The 20,841-nt window shown below is 40.7% G+C and overlaps 1 protein-coding gene across 1 annotated transcript in view; it reads left to right on the top strand.

Moving 5' to 3' along the window:
* znf609b (zinc finger protein 609b) overlaps nucleotides 1-20,561 on the top strand; it is a 96,457-nt gene extending 75,896 nt beyond the window's left edge. The window contains exons 4-8 of the mRNA XM_008404680.3: nucleotides 8,769-8,856; nucleotides 10,757-13,064; nucleotides 13,154-13,511; nucleotides 15,004-15,381; nucleotides 17,607-20,561. Coding sequence (XP_008402902.1) covers nucleotides 8,769-8,856; nucleotides 10,757-13,064; nucleotides 13,154-13,511; nucleotides 15,004-15,381; nucleotides 17,607-17,650 — 3,176 coding nt within the window. The 3' untranslated portion in view covers nucleotides 17,651-20,561. The remainder of the gene's footprint in view (nucleotides 1-8,768; nucleotides 8,857-10,756; nucleotides 13,065-13,153; nucleotides 13,512-15,003; nucleotides 15,382-17,606) is intronic.
* The last annotated feature ends 280 nt before the right edge of the window (nucleotides 20,562-20,841 follow it).

Here is a 20,841-nt window from a genome sequence, read left to right as displayed (position 1 = left end):
CACCATCTCCTCTAAGGAAAAACACCAGAGGGGTTGTTTTAACAAGAGATTGTAGATTCACCCGGATGACATTTGAGGATACTGCTCCCTGCTGCAGTGCTGATTACTTAGAGGGCTATTTGCATGTAAAAATGTGGAAAAAATGTCAAGGATTTTATATTTTGGTCATTTCCGGCATGGCAGGCTGCTGTTTTTCTTTATGTGGAGGTAGAGACTGCTGCATGCAGCTGATAATGTTGGACGATGTGGAAAGCATACTAATACTGCGCTCCGTTCCTCTCAGTGGTATAAGAGAATTGACCTTCTCACAGGCTGTTATTCCTGTCAGGGAGAGTTACCTCAGACTTTCTCCTTTTATAAACCAGAAGGCAGCCTGAACTTTTCAACTGCAGCTTTATAATCCAAATAAAATCATCAACCAGACCCATCTCACATCCTGCAGTCATCTATACCATTTTTCACCTCCAGTACTAAAGTCTATATATGTACTTTATGTTTCTGCAATGAAAGATGTTTGGATTCATCAGGTTTTTTTTTTTACATTCCTTACAGTTTGTGCATCTTTATGATCAGAAAATAATTAGTGTTGTAGATAAAATCTGCATCAAGATTTTCAATCTTTTACAAATGCAACAAATTATAAATCAGTCCAAAAATGTACACAGTTTAAGCACTTTGGAGAAATATAAAGTGTGAACCTTTTCTTTTTCCTTGTGGTTTAAATATTTTCATGTAAAACGGAGTAGAAAATCAGCGTCATCGTTCACAACTCCTTCTGATCTCTGACTGGCCCGGTTAAATTCTGCCTCAGAAATCGAGAAATCCCAGAGAAATCAATGGGAGAAATCCCAGACGGAGCACTAAAGGGAAAGTAGAATCAAGCAGCACAATTGCTGCTATAATACTAATGTTCAGACATTTTATCTTTGTAACCATTAAAACCAGAAACACTTTGAACCCTCGAAAATACCATCTTAAAATAGTGAGACAAATATTCATCTGAAACCAGCAGCTGAATTTTAATGGGGGACCTATAATGTAAAATCAACTTTATTGAGGTTTACATCACGTTATAATGTTTGTTCTCTCTTCAAAAACATACTTGGAGTGATGCCTTTTTGAGAAATCCTTTAATCTCCATGGCAACCATTCAACTGTGGAAAAATGCCGGGGTGGACCTAGCGCCACCTTCAAGAGATGTTTTGATGACTTTCTGAAGGCAGAGTTTCAGAAAGAGCAGCAGTTTAAGCAACACAGGTCCAATTTTTATAATGACTGAAGTTAGCGTAGTTACTTAATTTTTGCTGTAAACTTGCACTGCATGCTTGGCCCCTTTAAGATTTTTTTTTCTTACCATCTTTGTCTCCTTTTTTTTATGAGAATCAGCAATCTATACTACAAGACTTTCATGTAGCCCTTTAGTGGGTCAGGGAGGATCAGAATATAGGACCACACAAGCTCCTAACCCAGGAGAGTTCGAACTGGAGCGCTGAAGCCCCTTGGGGGGTTTTTACAGACTACTGCCATGACTACATTCCAATGTATTACCTCCACAGTGCTGAAAGTGACTCATACGGCTCGTCCTAAATCGCTATCTGCCCAGCATTTAAGCTAAAGGTCATCCCGAGGACTTAGTATTTTGACACTCACATAACCGGACAAGCTCTACTTCCCTTTATGCACCGCGAGAGCAGAATAACACAGTAAAATGAAAACATGCTCGACACTTGGGTGCTCAAACGCTTCATTTGTCAAGGTTATGGTTATTGCTCGTGGCAGCACCCAGTTATCTTTTATCTCCTCTGATGAATACTGACACCATTTTTCTCATTGTTCCCACTTTTTTTTTTTTTTTTTTTATAATCTGCATACAGCCTTTCAAAGCAGAGCTATCACACGGAGCACTAGGAATGGAGACAAATGGATCTCTTTTAGCAGAGGGTCTGTCAATAATCACATCAGATTCTGAGTGTGTTTTGAAAGGTGATAATTGCAAGTGCTGGTAATTGTTCACACAAGCGAACACTTCTTTTTTTCTTTCTTTTTTTTTGGTTTGTTTTGCTGTTTTTTTTTCTAAGCCATGCCTTGTACTATTCAGACATTTTCTTACACATCAAAAGACTAATAGAAACCTTAAATATTATACTGCTAATTGAGTGTTTTACCCAATTATCGCAGAGAAACGATCCTCCGTTTTCAGAGATAACTAAGGCATTTTGACGAGGTCAGTCAGTGAAAATGCCATTAACCTCTGCAGATTCCTGTTGGGCTTGAGGAGGTCAGAGGTCAGTCAGTGAACTCCCAGCCTGTGCCGACTTCAGCAGCAGCAGAGGACTTGATATTTTTGCTCCTGCTGGAACTTAATGAAATGTGTTAAGTGGGAAGGAGGGGGAGGCTTAGAACAGAACAAGGCATACTCGCTACTCCTGACTTCATTTCTCGCCTTTCATTGTCCTCTCGTCCAAAGCAATCTCGCACGTTTTGCGTTCAGAGCCCAAATAGAGGCGCCGTTTGTTGTTCAACAGCGCTGAAAGGAAACGAGTGTTAAAATTACAGGCCAATTCCTCTCATTAATGCGGGCTTCCTTCAGTTGTCCTGGGTGACCCTATTAAGCCCAACACAATAAGGGGGACGTGAAGGGGAGGGCAGAGAGCGGGGAACTGGGTTCGCTTTATATCGCTCTGACCCTTTTCTCTCACTCCGCTGAAACCCTTCCCTACAAAACAAATCCCAAGTGAAATGCAGCTCCGCTCAGCAAGTTTTATTTTTTGATCTTTGAACTCCAGCTGGATTCTTTTTTTCTTCCCTACTAAGATAAATCCAGAAACAAATCCAGTCAGTCAACAGCGGGATCAAGGCTCAAACATACACATGTATATTAAAGGAAATAATATGTGCAAAGTCATCTTGAACTCTATTCAGCTTATTGAAAAGCTGTTAACATTTGTTTCTTTCTGCTGAGAAAGGCTCCTTTATATGCTCCAATTGATAATATTCAGAAAATGATGTATTTGTTTTTCACCCATAATCCATATTGTGTGAAATTATTTGTATTTTTTATTTTTGTGTCTGAATTAATACACTCATCGAAGATCAGGTGTTTATTTTATTTGTTCTTGTCTAAAGCAATCACCTTACGCTAGTGAGGAATTGAGTCAAGAATAGAAAATACAGTTCTGTAGCGCAATTGCACACTTTTTTTGGAAATAAAGGATAAATACCAAACATACTTCACTCTATGACTTTTTGCTGATTTCCCATCTATAATAGAGCCCATTTGTTCTGTTTTGGTGTTCAAGATTGATGTTGCTGTTTTGTGGTGGAAAAGCTGTTGACACGTTGAAACTGAAAACATGAAAATTCAAATTAGATTTAGTTGATATACTGACCCTAAATTGTGTAGAAAATTGTCATTATGCAGGGGGAATAAAAGAAGCAGGTTTTGACTATCAATAACTAATCCTAGTTTCTATTGATGTCTATGCTTTCCTCCATGTTTAATGCTCATCTGTTATACATTTGGTTAGCAACTTTTGCTAACCAAATGTTGATAAATTAATCCATAAAAAATAGTCAACTGATTAGCCCTACACTGTAGGTTGAGCTAGCTGCATCCTTTGCTACAAATGATCAAGCACACACTGAAGAAATGCTATGATGTTGCATTGTAGACAATTAAAAGCTTATTTTTAAAAGTAATTGAATTATTTATTTGCGTCTTTCAACGCATTTCTAATATTTTATTAAAAAGGCTAAGGTGGTTAAATGAAAAATCTGCAGAATGTGCCAATGTTTTATTGATTAATCATCAGAATAATCAATAGTCATTGATTACTACAATAATAAGTTAGTTGCAGGCCCAATTTAGTGCAACTGCAGAACTAAAGACTTCAGTATGGTATAATCAATCAATCAAATTTTATTTGTATAGCACATTTCAGCAGCAAGGCATTTCAAAGTGCTTTACATAATTAAAATAAAAACAGCATGTGACATTGAATAAACAGTGAGAAAGAGAGATATTTTTTTAAAAAGAAACAGTGACGGTGAGAAAAGAAATAAAAAGAAATTAAAAACATTATTGAAGACCTCAAAACCCGCACTCTAACCCTAATTTAGCCATAAGCAACTCTAAACAGGTGGGTTTTAAGTTGAGATTTAAAGGCACCCAGTGTTTCAGCTGTTTTACAGTTTTCTGGAAGTTTGTTCCAAATCTATGGTGCGTAGAAGCTGAATGCTTCTTCTCCTCGTTTGGTTCTGGTTCTGGGGATGCATCTGGGGATGCAGAGCAGACCAGAACCAGAATATCTGAAGGGTCTAGATGGTTGGCACAACAATAACAGATCTTTAATGTATTGTGGTGCTAAACCGTTCAGTGATTTATAAACTAACATCAGTATATTAAAGTCTATTCTCTGAGCTACAGGGATTCAGTAATAATGTCATTATCTCTTATTTATTGTGCGAAATCTGCATAAACCAATATCAGTTTTGCTCACTTCTTCAAATCATCTTGCAGTAACTGGAGGTCATGTGACTGAAAATGTGATTGAGTTGTCCTTACGTCGTCTTGAGGCAGCGGTATTATTATCATTCAGAGAAAGCCAGAGGCTGAGATTTGAGGTTACTCAGAAGCCAAGGATTACAGAGTTCCTTCCAGGCTTTCAGCATGGGAAGCTGTCCAGAAGGAAGCGTGTCAGGGGAGGAAAAAAATAAATAAACCGAGCACCTGGCACCATAGCAAGGTGCCAGATAAGATGTTTGCATTGTGTATTTTTTATAGCGGCATCACTCTGATTGCAGCTGCCTTTTCCACAGGCTCGTAAATATCCTGTAATTCCACCTCAATGTAGTTTTCTAATAAACGTCGTGCAATACTGTGGATGTTTTCGCACATTTTATTTTTTTATTTCTTTTGCTCCTGACAGGATGAAATCATTCTGGCCAATTAATCAGCCAGAGCGACTAGAGTTGAAAGTGCTCGATAAGATTGATCGTCCCACCTTCTCATCAGCTGTTTTCACGCAGCTTCGCTAGATGACATTGAGTTATGTCAAGAGAAATACAGGGAAATTCCTCTGGAAAACCAAAAGGCAAGCACATGCGATGTCAGATTGCGAAGATTTATCTTCAGGCAGGGCAGGGATCCTTAAAACGCTGCCAAACACAACACAACAGTTCACAGGAAGAAAAAAGAAAAAAAACAGCAAAAATCCTTGAAAACGGAGCCACAGCTTAGTCCTGAGTCATGATGGAAAATCTTCATGGTGACTTTAAGATGGTTTTGTGAGACGGTCGTTATTTAAGCTAAATGAACCTGAGGCAAAATCCATGCCACGGCAACAACTTCATGCCCCGAGACGTAAAAGCATCCGCAGGGTGGCAACACAATCTTTTAAAATGTGATTCAAACTTGTGACTCAAACCGGTGACACCCAATTTTTGAACTTTAGTGAACAAAATGGTTCATGGCAGAAACTGTCTTGGATTTAAAATAATCTATTTAGTATGAAATAATGGAGCATACATTGGACAAAAGGGTATACACTCTGGAGTACGGATAATGTAAGCCAGTTCATATGTAAAAAAAAAAAAAAAACCTGAATTAGAAGAATTGTATTTTTATCACAAGTTGTGGTTTTCAAGGTATGATGGTTATTCCCAAACTAACAATTGATTTTCTCTCTGCTTTGAGTTAATTTGGCAGAAAGTTTTGTCATTAAAAAAACTGCATGACTTAAACTGTACTTCAAACTAAAAATGACAGCTATATATTAATAAATCTACATTGTTGACATTTGTAGCTCCGTGAAATACATTAATAACTGCAAAACGTACAAATTCTATAACTAATCTTTGAAAAAACACATCTTTTTTTCAGTTCTTTATTTTTTTTTGTCCCAAGATTAAAAACAATTTAGTATGGGAATTAATTTGACTAAACTCCAGGCAAAGATAAATTTACGAGGGGGTGGGAGGGAAGAAAAAAAAAATCCCCACAGAAACGTTTGAATCTCATTCATGCTTCTCCATTATGCCATCTGCATAAATGGCCACATACTATCTGAAGGGCTAATTTAAAATCATTAAGACTCGACGATTTCGCCGTATCGTTCCCAACACCCCCCATCCACTCTCTCTCTCTGCAGGCAGAGCGAAGGAAGGGCTATATCCTGCACATCAAGAAAGGCTAGTCATTCATGTGCGCCGCCTTGATTTACATCCCTGCCTCGACCAGCTGCCAGAGCCATTTTGTGTTTGAGTGTTTCAAGAGCTTAGGGGGCGGACTCTCGAAGGCGTTTCAGAAAATGGGTCTGGGTTCTTTAAATGTGACAGAAATCCGAACTCGAGGACCCCGCCGCGCTTTTGCCGTCGCTTGCAGCCTTGACCAGGTGCTCGTGTTTTCGCGGCCGCAGATTTGAAGGCAGGAGACATGCAGCCAAGTGTCAGCAGGTTGCTGTAAACATATATAAATCCCTTATGCTCTTCTTGCTTTATGCCAGAGGCAGCAGGAGAAAAATGAGGTCTGAACTGTGAATGTTTTTTGTGTGTGTGTGTGTGGGAGGGAGGGGATAAGAGAGGGGGGTGAAGATTGTAAGCTAGGGATGGTTATACCATTGAAAAGAGGAAATGACAGAGAGGGTGAAGGAGGGAGGGAAAGTGGGGTGAGCAAGAGAGGTTTTCCTAAGCTAATAAAATGCTCTGGAGGATAGAAGCTGCCAGCCAGCATTCCTGTGTCATTAGATAAGTTAGCTCACTGCATCGTCCGGTTTCTCTGCAGTGCTGAAGTGGCAAGCTGAGGTCACCACCAGGGAGCGAGAGGGAGGGTGTGGGGCAATAAATCCTGAATGTTTTCACGCAGTCGCTGCTCTTAATCCTCGGAGGTCGTTTGGTTAGAAATCTGAAAAGCCTCAACTGGCGCGTTTATTTCGAGCAACTTTCACAGCAGCAGCTTGTGCAGTGTTCTGTTAATGCATATAAATACTAAGTTTATTTTTAAGTGGTCAGTTTTTTTGTTGTTTTTGCTTTGTTCTGAGGATGCTTCTTTGTAATCATAAGCAGGAACGTTTGTTTTCCCTTTAAATTATGTCATATTTGTTTAAAAAAAAAAGGATAATTCATTTGGGCTGAGCTGTAGAGGAGTTAATTTGTTGCACACAAAACAAACTTGCTAAACTCTCTGCCAGTGCTAAACAGGTTGTGGTGGAGGCATTGTGATGATGTGGGGCAGCTATGAAGAAACCCCCACATCATGGTGGCAGTGCACAGAAATATGGAGATGAGATTTTACCACATCTATATTGGCTGACTTGAGACAAATGCTTGATGATTGGGATACTGTCCAACACCAGTGCGTGACCAAGTCAGTGACCAGCATAATGAGAAGCTGTCTGGCTGTTGTGGTTGTGTACCGTTGTTCCATGCACTCCTGATGCTCTTGTGTGTGAAATTAAATATTTATCACTTGCTCCATTTTGTCGTGATTGTGCAAATACACACAAAATCTACAGATTCCCACATGTTTTTACACCAAATGCATAATTGAGAGTTGATTGGACATTTTCCACAAAAATGGTCAAAAACATTGGGTTTCAGTGACTAACCTTAAGTGGCTAACTCCCCAATTGCAGGTGACAGTATTTTTTACTTGTTCTACACTGCAACCTCACTGTAGAACAACTTTTCGTCAAGTAACAAGAATCCACATTTACTGTCATACAGAAGTGCAAATATGTCAAAATTCCTTGCAGATACTTATAAAGTAGCATTACAGAATCTGAGTTTGATTGCAAAAAATCAAAAATTGCAAAATCCTGAAGGGACTGTTTAATGAAATGTTAAATTGCCGATATGTTGTTTTGCCAGTGAACCAATGAACAAGAGTTGATAGCAGAGTCAGCAACACTGAAACTCAAATGTAGAGATCCACCAATCAATTGGTCAGTTTGCCCTTAGATCAGTTTGGATTTGTGTTTATTAGATCAGATCCTGATTACAGAATTGGTCAAAATCAGGTTAGTCATGTTGGACATTAAAGATAATACATCTGTAATAGGCTGGAAAAGCCTGAGTAGTGCATGTGTGATGATTAATTTTGCGCAGGATTACTTTCAAGGCCAGGCACAGACTATTTCCCAGTCCTTTATTTAGTTGTGTCTGGAACTAATTTGAGGTTTTAGATGCAGGATCAGGTGTCACGCTCGGCCCCGGGGTCGGGTTGGGTAGCACACGATGGGTGCTACATAATTCACGCTGGCCAAATGGCAACGCAGAAGCTTCTAAATGTGACAGATTGCAGCAATGCCAGGGGAGTCAATAGGTTTGTCTTACTCATTTACTGTCTGTCAAACTGAACCACTCACTTTGGATTGGTTGTGCATGTTTTTTAAGAAGTTGTGGTAGAGTCAAAGCCTGAGGGCGAAGGCTTTTTGAAAATATTTTCTGTCATTTGTAATTTAATTTTTAGTAAAGAAAGCAAGAGAAAAAAAATGGACTAAAAACTTATCTAGTATGAAGATATCATTTTCAACATATCACCCAGCCCTGGTTGGTTGCTTGTATAATCATCTTCCATTATGAAATCATTTAGAGAAGATTTGTTCTTGTACATTTTGCTCACAGCCTGAAGGCAGTAAAAGAGTTTCTGCTCTCTAATATTTATGTTTGTGTATTTTAAAGCTTTTCTTTTCTTTGTAATTTACTACAAAGTAGTCATTGTGCTTTAATATATGTCAACATGTGATTTATTATTTCCCCCTGTCTTACAGGCATGCTGGTGGTCAATGTCACCTGGAGAAACAAGACCTACGTTGGCACCTTGTTAGACTGCACACGGCATGACTGGGCTCCCCCCAGGTGAGACGCATCCCCCTGTTTAGTTCCCTTCAAGTGTGCAAAAGCAGCTTTAGCATGCAATTAAAGTTGCTGTCGTGCATTGGGGATTGTAAATGTCAAGGTGGAAGAGGGTTCACAATCGCCACAAATCACTGATGCATACTCTATCCAAACCCGCGCTACAAAGCCTCTTAACCTTTTCATATCGTGTGTGATATGAATCTGCTGTAGCAGCAACAGCTTAATGCAATGAGTTGCCAGTGCGCCGCCGGACCACCGAGTGCATGTTAGTCTTTATGTTGAGCCTGGAGAAACAGGATTCATTGGCAAGCAGCTGATGTCTCAGGAGGCAGCAGTGGAAATAGAAAGCTACTCTAACAAGCCAGATTGCAGAATCCAATTATTGGACTAAGAGCTTTTTTTTTTTTCTCTCCCCAACACTGGATAGCATTCTCTATCACAAAGGCTGCCATTTCTAACATCAACCTCATGGCAGTAGCATGAGGGTATTTATGTGGTCTTGTGTATACAAATCCCCCCCAACATTTTGGATGCAAAATAAGCAGGATTTGTAAAATGGCGGTGTTACATTACCAAACACCTGCTTTAGAAACAACAACAACAACAAAAAAAACTGTATCTAAATGTAAATACAAGTCTGGAATTCAAATGGGCATCTTAAGTGCACCAGAAAAAAATCAAGATTAAATCAGTGCTAATGGAAAACAAGTAGATGCTTTATCCCACTAATGTATCACTGTGGCGCTCCGTTTATAAGGTCTGCTTGGGCGCATTTGCTACGAGATTGTCTTACAGTTTGCAGCATGACTGCATTAAGGACCCACTATAAATTATTCAGAAATCTTTCAACACACTGGATATAAACGGGGGCTTGTAATTGGTCTAAATTCCTGCACCACTGTCAGACTGCGGATGTATTCACATCCCCTGCTGGGGTTGAAATTGTTTAGAGAGACTTGTAGAGGAAGCTGTGAGTCATAGCAGCCCTGGGTTTGACTTTGTCACAGACTGCTAACCTTCACTGCTGTGCAGAAAGATAATTGGGTTACTGTTAAGGGGAGATAATCCCACACTGCTATTTTAAGTGTCTGAATGGCTTCGTGTTTTGATGAGAAAGGAGCTAGAGTGTTCGCAACTATTTATTCATATAGTATTTATTGTTAACAGGCTTATTTGTGTAAGAGATGTTGGATATTATGTTCAGAGAAACAGGGTTTATATCTCTCTTCACAACTGCAGAGTTATGTAAAATGAGCCTTAGTTTTATTGTTGCATATTAGTTATTTTTTCTTGTGAAAGAATGTCACATTCTGTGGCTTTATTAAACAAAGGGGAGTGACTAATCTTTTATATTCTGGAATTTCACCTGCCTTTTAAATATTTAGAAAACTATGGTTACGAAAATACTTCAGAAATGTAGATTTCCACATTTTGGTTCCACAGTTTTCTTAAGAGAAAAAAAACATGTTTAAATGTATAAACCTACTAAATCTAGGTAAAATATGTGAAACCTGCCATTATTGAGAGCTTGACACCAGCTTTAGTTGTGTTATGATTATTCTTAGAATTTCCAGCTGAAATACTGTCCATTATTGATTGCACAAGGAAAAGTTGTATTAATTTAAGTAAAAAGATACTAAAAACTATAACGTTCTGTAAAACAAAAGCATCACACAATATTAAGGAAATTAGGGCTGTTTTATTGGTGCACCCCTAATTGTTGGAATGTTTTTAAATTAATATTACATTTTAAATCCTGGCAAGTTAATTTGTATAGCACGTTTCAGCAACAGTGCAATTAAAACTGCTCTCCGTGATGGAAACGGCAAACAAAATAATTGTGTAGTTTTATGTATTTCCTATAACTAACTCAAACATGTTTTCTTACTTATAACTGCAGATTTTGTGAATCACCCACAAGTGATCTGGAAATGAGAAATGGTCGCGGTCGAGGTAAGCGAATGAGACCGAACAGCAACACACCGATCAATGAGAACAGCAACTCATCAGACAGCAAGGGCGCCACCAACAACAAGACGCGTGCCGCCTCAAACACCAAGGGCCGTAGGGGCAGCCAGACACCATCAGAGCGCCGCACCCCTCCAAACAGCAACACGGAAGACATCAAAGCCAGCCCTTCTTCGGCTGGAAAACGCAAGACCAAACCTGCCTCTGACATGGAGCCCAACTCCAGCTCAGAGGACACCAAAGGCAACAAACGAATGCGGACAAACTCCAACAATGGAGGCGTGGGAGCTGCAGGTCTCTCTATCCCTTCTATTAAGACGGAATCACTTCCACCGCCACTCGATCGCAGCTGTCCATCTCCGGTTCTTATAGACTGTCCCCATCCCAACTGCAACAAAAAATACAAGCACATCAATGGACTGAAGTACCACCAAACCCGTGCTCACAATGATGATGACATAAAGTTGGACTTGGATGGAGACAGTGAATATGGCGAGGACTCAACTCTCCACCCTGAACCCGGAAACTGTAATGGGGCATCTATCTCCCAGAAAGGATCTTTGTCCCCAGCACGTTCAGTTACTCCGAAAGGCAGAAACTTTGATGCACAAAGTCCTTCTCCTTCTCCTGGAAAGTTTGGTTCAAAGCAGAGTAAAAAGAAAATAGTTGAGGCTGATCCAGACACAGGAGGAGCACCGATGGATGGCTGTGAAGATGGCCCATGCCTTACTGATGAGGCTAGTAATGATGGCATAGATGATAAGAGAGGATCAGATAAGTCTAAGAAGGCTAACACTGGTACAAAAACTGATAAAATTGCCCAGAAAAACTTGAAGTCGCCACGTCCTATTGGCCCTGGACCACCAGGATCCCAACAAATGTATCCATTTCCACCTGGAAACCCAAATTCCTCCCCAGGACTAGCCCCAATGATACAGGGAATCCCCAAGAGCCCTCAAATGAGAGGAACACAGCCTAAACCTCCTGCTATTGGAGATCCAGCTTCAAGTAGTTCCAAAGACAAGAAGAAGAAAGACAAAAAGAAAAAGGATAGTCTAAAGGACGCCGATAGTCCCAAGCCTCCGGGAAAGGGTGGAAAATTAGAGGAAGCAAAGCTTCCATATTCTGAGCCTTGTGATCAAGGGAATAAGGGAGAAGGTCTCCTCAACGGTTCCTCAGACCCCCATCAGAGTCGCTTGGCCAGCATCAAGGCAGAGGCTGACAAAATTTACAGCTTTTCCGACAATGCGCCAAGTCCGTCTATTGGTGTTGCCAGTCGGATAGATGGCACTGGTATGCCGCAACCTCTCACACCACATCATGTGGTAAATCAGAATGGTGCTGACAACTCTTCAGTCAAAACCAATAGCCCAGCTTATTCAGACATTTCAGATGCTGGGGAGGATGGTGAAGGGAAACCAGATGGTGTCAAAGTCAGGACAGATGACCAAACCATCAGGGAAAGCGTCAAAAAAGCACTCTTTCCAAATCAGACACCCAACAAAGATTCCCCTTACTATACCAATTACGAGGCTTACTACTCTCCTAACTATGTAAACCCCAGTCCCGGTGGCCCAAATCCAGTTGCACCAGTGGCTGAAGGTCAGGCTAAGATCAAAAGAGATGATGAACATGATCAAGTTGAGGAGAAAGTAAAGGTTGAAGTTCATGAAGAGCGAAAACCTGACCCCAGTGTTGCTGGCCAACAGCAACAACAGCCCTCAGTCATCCAGCAGCGGTCAAACATGTACATGCAGCCTCTGTACTACAACCAGTATGCATATGTACCCCCGTATGCATACAGCCCTGATCAAGCCTACCATAATCACTTGATGAACACCAACCCAGCCTACCGGCAACAGTATGAGGAGCGGCAGAGGCAGATGGCCGAGCAGCATCGAGCTGCTGAGAAGAAGTCTGATGTTGTCATGAAGGAGCGAGAAGCCTCCATGAAGGAGGAGTGGAAACAAAAGAGCCCAATGCCACCAAGCCTCTCCAAAGCCCCGAGTCAGTCAGATCTCGGAAAGATACCACAGCCACCAAGCAAATCCAGAGACTCGCCTTCTGAGCTGTCCTCCAAGTCTATTGGAAGCATAAAGGGGGAGGATCCAAAGTCCCAGCAAGCTGAGGGGCTGAAGATGAAACTGACTGAAGGGGGTCACCATGGAAAGGAAGACTCTTTGCAAGCTCTCGATTCCAGAGGCCAGGCAGGGATGGAACAACCCATGTGGTACAGACAGGTAGTACCATTGATTAACTCATAGCAAAAATGTTTTGGTATTTTAGGCTCACTATTCCGATTTGTGCTGACATGTTTTCTTGCCCTCAGCCGTACTCAGAGAGCCAGAAACTCCAACTAGAGGATGAACACCAGCAACAACAGCATCGGAGGAAAGACGAAAGGGAAAGGGATCGAAAAATAAAGGAAGAAAGGGTCCGGCCGAAGGATGGTCAAAGTGGACCCAAGGAGGATGGAAAAGACTGCAGTGATCCCAGAATCAGTGCCGAGGACCATCGAGCCATGAGCAAAGACTCTCGTTCTAACCCGCACATGCAGTTCACATCACAACTAGCACAGCACCAAGGCTACTTGCCGTACATGCATGGATACCCCTATGGACAAGGCTATGACCCCAACCACCCAGGATACAGGGGCATGTCTTCGGTCATGATGCAGAATTACCCAGGTATGATTTAAGATTTTATCCAAATGCGGTGAGCTGTAAAAAGTCTGAACTACTAAGATTTTATTTGTATTTATTCAGCTAGTGTATGTATTTTCCCTTTATTTTCTCCACTAACCTAAAATAGTTAAGTGTCTGACTCTAAGGGATGCCAATATCTCAGTATGATTTAAGGCTATATAATCAGATGTTTTTCCACATTGCTATTTTCAATAAGCAGTATGGTACAATAAATTGAAAATAATGGCCTGTGAAACTATACATTACAATATTTCTATGTTTTCTTTGGTAGATCTAACTGAAAAACTAAAACAAGTGAAAATTGAACAAGATTGGTCTTTTAAAATAGTTTGTGATTCATTGTCCGTTGGTGTCTTTGTGAAAATAATGAAGTTTCTTGATCTACTACCAAAGTTTATCCAGAGTCGTTAAAAATAGTCAAATGTAAATGTCATCTTGCTTAACAACTTTATGGTTATTAAATTATTTACATGTTAGCAAACAGAACTGAAATCTTTCATCAAGTCTTCTTTATATGAGCATTGTCATTACATTAATAGTTAGATTAAAAATTATTGAGCACAAGACACTAATTATGTTCACTGAAGTTCATGGAAAAAACAGATTGACAATGAGTGACGCCTCAAAAAAAAAAAAAATCTCTATTATGTTATAAAAGCCCACACCTGGGGCATCTGACCACCTAACACAACAAGATGGCAAATCTGATTCTGGGGGAAAAACTACCCACGGCTGAAGGCCCTAGTTGGTTCCACCAAGAAACAATTCAGTGTGACCTTTACAGTGTGTGGTACAGGCAAAACGATGTATTATGTAATTGATTTTGAACTCATAAAGGATCCTTTGATATTCCATCTTCAACAACTCCTTCAGGCACTTGGTTGCAAGTTAAGCGCTAAAGTTACAACTGGCGATTTTCTTAGCTGCCCTTCTCTCAGCTGCTGTAGCGTAATGAAAATGTAGCTCTGGGGTAATTTAGCTTCTTGGCACTCCTTGTAATTTAAACCATGTGCTCCAGAAACACACATCCATGCACCTCTTCTGTAATCTCTTACTTCTTTTATTCACAACAGACCCTTCACTTCTACTGTAGTGAGCTCTGGTAGTGAACTTTGCTGATTTTATTAATGTTATCCTCATCCAGTGGCTAACGTCAGAGCTTTCCTCTGCCAGTGTGACTGCAAATAAAATACGGGGCATAGCTCTCGTGGCTGCTCTGTATTTAAGACATTTTAAGTGGTTGGTCTGGAAAAAAACCATGTTTTAACAGTCTACAGCTCTATTAATTTTTTATCAAAATATTTAAGAGGATAGTGGATTATATACATTAGATTAATATGATGACATTCATGGTAGATCCTCAAGATTTCTTGAGGATCTTTGTGTATACAACCCAAAATATATTGTCAACAGCAGGTGGTAAACGTTAAATGTATCCAAATCTGCTTGTCAAAATGACATTTTCCCCTCCCAGGTTACCTATCTGGAAGTTATCCTTTTTCTACTTACGGGAGTAAAATGGCGGGAGGTGAGGACGGCAGCGAGAAATCCCGCGCTAGCCCCACGGTCACTAAAACGGCAACAGACTCCAAAGCCCTGGACATCCTGCATCATCACGTCAGCCAGTACAAGAGCAAATCCCCCACGGTGGGCGACAAACCGCCCCACGACAGAGAACGGGACCAGGACCGGGGAGCCGCCGTCGACAGGGAGCGGGAACGGGAGCGTGAGAGGGACAGAGACAGGGACGTGGACCGACCGCGCTCGTCGCCATCCCAGCGCATCATGCCCTCTCACCACCACCTGGCATACCCGCTGCTCTCAGGGCAATATGACCTGTCCTATGCCACAGGTACGTCAGTCCACAGTCATCCTGGACTGTAAACAATGAACCCAGACCAATCAGTCGATCGGGTTTATTTGCAAAGTACATTTTAGCAACGAGGCTTTACATCATGAAAACATAAAAACATCATATACCCATCAGAAGCAACTGTGAATCCATAACAGACATCGCATTTTGTCAAGTGGTTTAAATCTTCAACGCACTTCAATTATGTTGTTCAATGTTCCATTTATTATGGCTCAAAAGCAACTCTAAGTAGGTGGGTCTTTACTCTTGATTTAAAGGAACTTAGTTTAGTTTATAAAACAATAGTTTGTAAAAAACAAATATATGTTCTCTGAGCTACCAGGAGCCAGTGGAAGGACTTTAGAACTGGGTTTATGTGCTCAATCTTCCTGGTTTTAGTCAGAACTTGAGCAGCATCGTTTTGGATCAGCTACAACCGTGATTGTTTTTTTTGTGTGTGTTTTTTAGGCAGATTTGTGAAGACAGTGTTGCATTAATTAATGTGACTAAAGATAAACACATGGATGAGTTTCTCTAAATATCACTAGAGTCTTTTACTCCTGGAAACGTTCTTCAGGTGATACAGGGCCGATTTTATAAGTGTCTTTATGTGACTCTGAAGGTTCAGGTCTAAGTCCATCACTACACCCCGATTTTGTGCCTGATCACTTTTTTAAGTGGTGGAAATCCATAATACTAAACCGTTTCCACTTCAATAGACGTAGGCAAAATACCTCCAACACTGAAACTCAACACAAGCTACAAGCTGACTGACTGCAGATCAGAAAAGCACAGGTGGCTTAGAAATGCTTAATGTCGCCTCTGTAACTCCAGTTTAAAACAGTAATGGCTGAGATGATTTCTGGCCCAGATATCTGTGCTGTAGAAATAAATAAATAGCGTTTCTTTGTCCAGGGTTTATTTGAGTGGAACACCCTCGGGCGTCACGCTGCGCTCTTCAATTACATTTATGCTGTCGGCTCAAAGGCAGCAATGTGCAGACAAGCTAAATTGTGTCCAAACAAAGCTCTCGTCTCTGCTGCAGTCGAGCACAATATGCAGCGCAGCTTTTAGCCTCTCAGCTCATCCACCCTAAGTAGGTCCTCTGAGGACAAGTGGATCACAGTGTTTATAATAGAGATGTTGAAGATGCCGCAGAGACGCACAACTGCTGCGGCCTGCGGCGACCTCTGGTGGCAGCTCTGTGAAATTGCACCAAATCTGATAAATGACTTGTCAGGATGGTGTGATTCATGTGTCCCTTCAGCAGAAATGCTTCCCAAGAGGTTATTATGGTATGAAGGAACATTTTGGGAGATGATTGTGGGAATCCTGAACAGGATATTGTAGAATTTTGATGATTATGTATTTAAAGGAGTCACAGCTCTGTAAAAAGGCCTGACACTTCAGCAGCACCACGTTTTTACCTACTGGATTTTTTTTTTTCTTTTTCTTTTTTTTAGATTTTTAAATAAAGAAAAACAAATGTTTTTTTTACTATGTTTAAAATCATTTTTCTTCAATGGGGTATCAAAAGTTACAGAACGTAACATATGAAAAAAATCACATAATTTGCAAACATTTGACAAAAAAAAAATATATATATATATCATAATAAAGAACTGCATTGGATTCCATGTAAGTGGACATGAGTTTGACCTGCCTGTCCTATTAAATGCAACCAGATAAAATTTGTTGGTAATTGATGCTGTATAAATTAACTATGTCGGATTAAAAACTTATTTGCTTCCTTGTAAAGTATGCATAGCTGAACTCTGGCTCTTTTTGTTTCTTCTGTGTCAACTTTAGAAATCAGTTCAGCAACATGAATTTGAAATGTGAGCATTACCACATAATCTTTAGAAAGTGACATTTAATTGAAAACAAAATAAAATGGTAAAACTCAGTCAAAAAACTGACACATCTGACTTCTCAGTAAGGTTAAATACATACAAAAAAAGAAAAATTAAAAATACCAGACTGTACTCTATGTTTTTAACATGTTAACATATTTGTAAAGTTAAATGAAATAATAACTTTGACTTTTTTTTTCCATTTTAAACTGTTTGCCAATTCCAATAAATAAGCCATTAAATGTCTCTCACAGTGTATTTGGAATCTTATTGAGATCATATAGTTGCTCAGATATCTTGAGTATCTTATCTTAATAATTAAGACCAGTAACCTGTTATTAACAGTTTTTTTTTTGTGCGTCTCTCTCGTAGGGAAACCTGACCGTCACACCTCAACCCTGCAGAGATTCATGTGACTGGCTCACTTGAGAGCAACATCCTCTGGTTGTTACCTTTTAGACATCAGTTGAATGGTGTTTCTATCTTTTATTTTTTTAGTTTCTCTGCCCCAAGGCAAGGCAGAATGTTGTTGCTGTTTTTGTTGGGTTTTTTTTGTTGTTTTTTTTTTTTTTCTTCTCCTCACGAAAGACCCCAAATTCTCCGATCCGAGGACTGTAACACGACTTAAGAGTATAACCCAGGTTCAAAGCCATCGCTCTGCCCCTTCCCGCAGAGGAAACACCGACCCTCTGAATACCTAGTCTTTGCACTGTCGACAAATACAATGCAAAAACAGACTGCCAGAACAGCTTTTCGTGTTTTCTTTTCAATTTTTTTGTTTTCAGACTGCATTGTTTCTTTTTTGTCACACAGAAAAGAACTTGGCGGGTTGAATTTGGGGTACTTGGGAGGGGGGTAGGAGGGAGGGAAAGCGGCGTCGACTCAACTAAAGACTGGCTTTGCAGTACGCCGTGAAACAACAGTATATCCTTAACTTGACAAATGTTCGGCTACGTTTAGGGGAGAGGAAGGGGGAGGATGGTAACAGCTGCTTTCTTCAGAGACTTAAGAGCCTGAGAGTGAAGTTTTCCCATCTTCATCGTCATCACTTCAAGTTTTTTCGGCTTTTGTTTTTGTTTTGTTTCTTAAAGGAACACCTCACATTTAGTTTCAGGGATGATGCCGTCATGTTTCAGCGAACACACCTCATGGAGAAACAAACCAACACTATCCGTGTCTCCTTTTCTCTCTCTCTCTCTCTCTCTCTCTCTCTCTCTCTCTCTCTCTCTCTCTAAACTCTCTTTCATATCATTGTGTGTTCATCTTCGGAGGTGTCTGACGCCGGGTTCAGTCATGCTTTTGTTTAGTTTTTTAAATGTGGTTGTTTTGTTTTTTTTTTGGTCCCCTTCACCATGAAAGGAGTCACATCCACTTAAAACGGTGAAGCCACATCAGCGAGCGATTGGGTTTGTTCAGTCACTGCGCTTCTTTCACTCTTGATTGTTTTTCCTGTGAACAGTGTAAAACTTGGACTCATGTATTGTTCTGCTGTAATATATAGGCTTCTAACCCCGTTCTGTGCGTAAATGTTTGTATTTATTCAAGCATGCAACTGTTAGAGAAACTTGTCGAAAAGCCGTCTTGCGTTTTTTTTTTGTTGTTTTTTTGGCCACGTGTTTTTGTACGTTTCCTTTCGGTTTTCCTCGTCTTGGGTTTACATCGCCGTTCGCCTCCTCAAAACGCGCCTCTAAATTAGCGTCTCCTAGCTAATCCAGTCAGATGAAGTGAAAACAGAAGGAAGTCTGAGTGATTTTTTTATTTTTATTTTTTTTTCTGGCTAATGTGATCAAGCAGAGGGGGGTGGGTTCTCTTCTCTTTTGCTCATGTGGCTTCACCGTAACAACTGGTAGGTCAGATCCATGGTGACCAAGCCGCTCCTAACGCACAACATCAGATCCTGACACCTGATTTAAAAAAAATTAATAAACACTAAATTAAACAGCCTGCCTCAGAGTCTCTGAGAAGCCTTACAACATGTGGGTCCTGCTCCATAAGTTCCCATTGGTGAGCTTTTAGTCGACGTGAGTGTGGCCCCCGGTTCTACCAGAGGCTTTAAATTACACGGCTCCCAAACCACGGGGGTGGTTTTTGGGTGAAATTCTATCCATGTGCTGCTCACATTGATTGCAGGTTACCGATTGTTGAAGGTTTAAGGTCATACCGTGGTGTTTGAAGCATTTTAATGACAGGATATTGACCATGTCTTTTTTTTTTTTAAATAAGTAATTTTGTTGTTTTTATTATTATTTCTCCCCTCCACCCCCACAGTAGCGTCCCCCCCTCCCCTCCACCAACAGTGAATCATGCCTAACGACCCCCACCTGGTGTCCAAACCTGGCATTTCTCACATTTAACAAACCGCAGCGATTCATTTTGAGGTTCACGGACATTCCTGGTGGGGGAATAAAATAAAAAAGTTACCATTTTCTTGCCCCCCGAAAAGAAGAAGAAAGAAAGGAAAAAAAAAAAAAGTTGACAGGACGGTATATATTTTGACTTTGTGCGCATTTTAAAGAAGAATGGCTGACATGATTTAAAAGCTGAATGTGGTGGTGTGTGACTTGTACTTAATCTGTAAGGGTAATCTAGGCAGCTGTGATGTTGTCATTAAAGTCAGTGGGGTTTTAGTACCAGCAGACTGCATATAGTTTTATCAGACAATGGTTGTGACAAGTGCATTTGTTCTCTCTCTCTCTCTTTCTCTCTCTCTCTCTCTCTTTCTCTGAGAGTAGTGTTATCTCAGTAGTAAGCAAAGCCCAGTGAAAATCATTTATTCTAAAGTGTATGAAAAAGCCAGAAAAGTTAACGTTTGCTATCAACATATTGGAAAGTGCTTGGCTCTTGTATTTCGCAGGACTGTATTTGTTTCATGGTGAAGAGTATATTTATTGGCCAGCAGTTGTCTCAATTGGTGCCTAGTCGAACATTCTTCTGTGAGAACACAGAGACACTCACTCGTTTGTCTTTTTTTTCCCCCTCACCCCACCTCCTGTCACGCAGCCACCCTCCCCCCACCCCACCCTCCCCTCCGTTTTCACCCCACTGTCCTGCCGCTCCTCAACCCACCACCCACCACCCCCTTCACCCGACCCCCCCTCCCCCCCTCCAACAGTACCGGAGCTCGGTGCTTGCAAGGATGTTTACAATTTCTTCATTTTCTTTGTGTGAGAAATTCAGAACTCTTCTTCCCCCCCTTCTCTCCTCTGTCGTCTTTCCCTTCAGGAGTTTGTGTAAAGTGTACATTACCATGGTTCTTTTTTATACAATACTCTGTAACTTGCCTTTGTAAATTTGGGCTGGAAAAAAATAAATCTTTTTATGAGACAATCTGTCCTAAGAACTGCTCAATGGCTTTTTCTCTCCTCCGCTGCTCGTCGGCTGTACTAAACGGTTCCTTTGAAAATGTGTCTTTGATCTTCTTCAGCTGCGTTTTACCGTTTCACCCGTGGATTAAAATTCAGTGGATGTTTAAATATTTCTTAGTCATCCGGAGAGTTTCACATCTAAAGACCTACGAAGTCTGAAACTGGCCCAGCAAAGAGAGAAGCAGCCTGGTTGCCGAGGAGGAGCAGCAGCTCAGGTGGCGACAAATCTACTGATCGTACAG

Source organism: Poecilia reticulata, chromosome 3, assembly GCF_904066995.2.
Source record: "Poecilia reticulata chromosome 3, P_reticulata-male-v2, whole genome shotgun sequence".
Lineage (NCBI taxonomy): Eukaryota > Metazoa > Chordata > Actinopteri > Cyprinodontiformes > Poeciliidae > Poecilia > Poecilia reticulata.
This window is presented reverse-complemented; position numbering and strand designations above follow the sequence as displayed.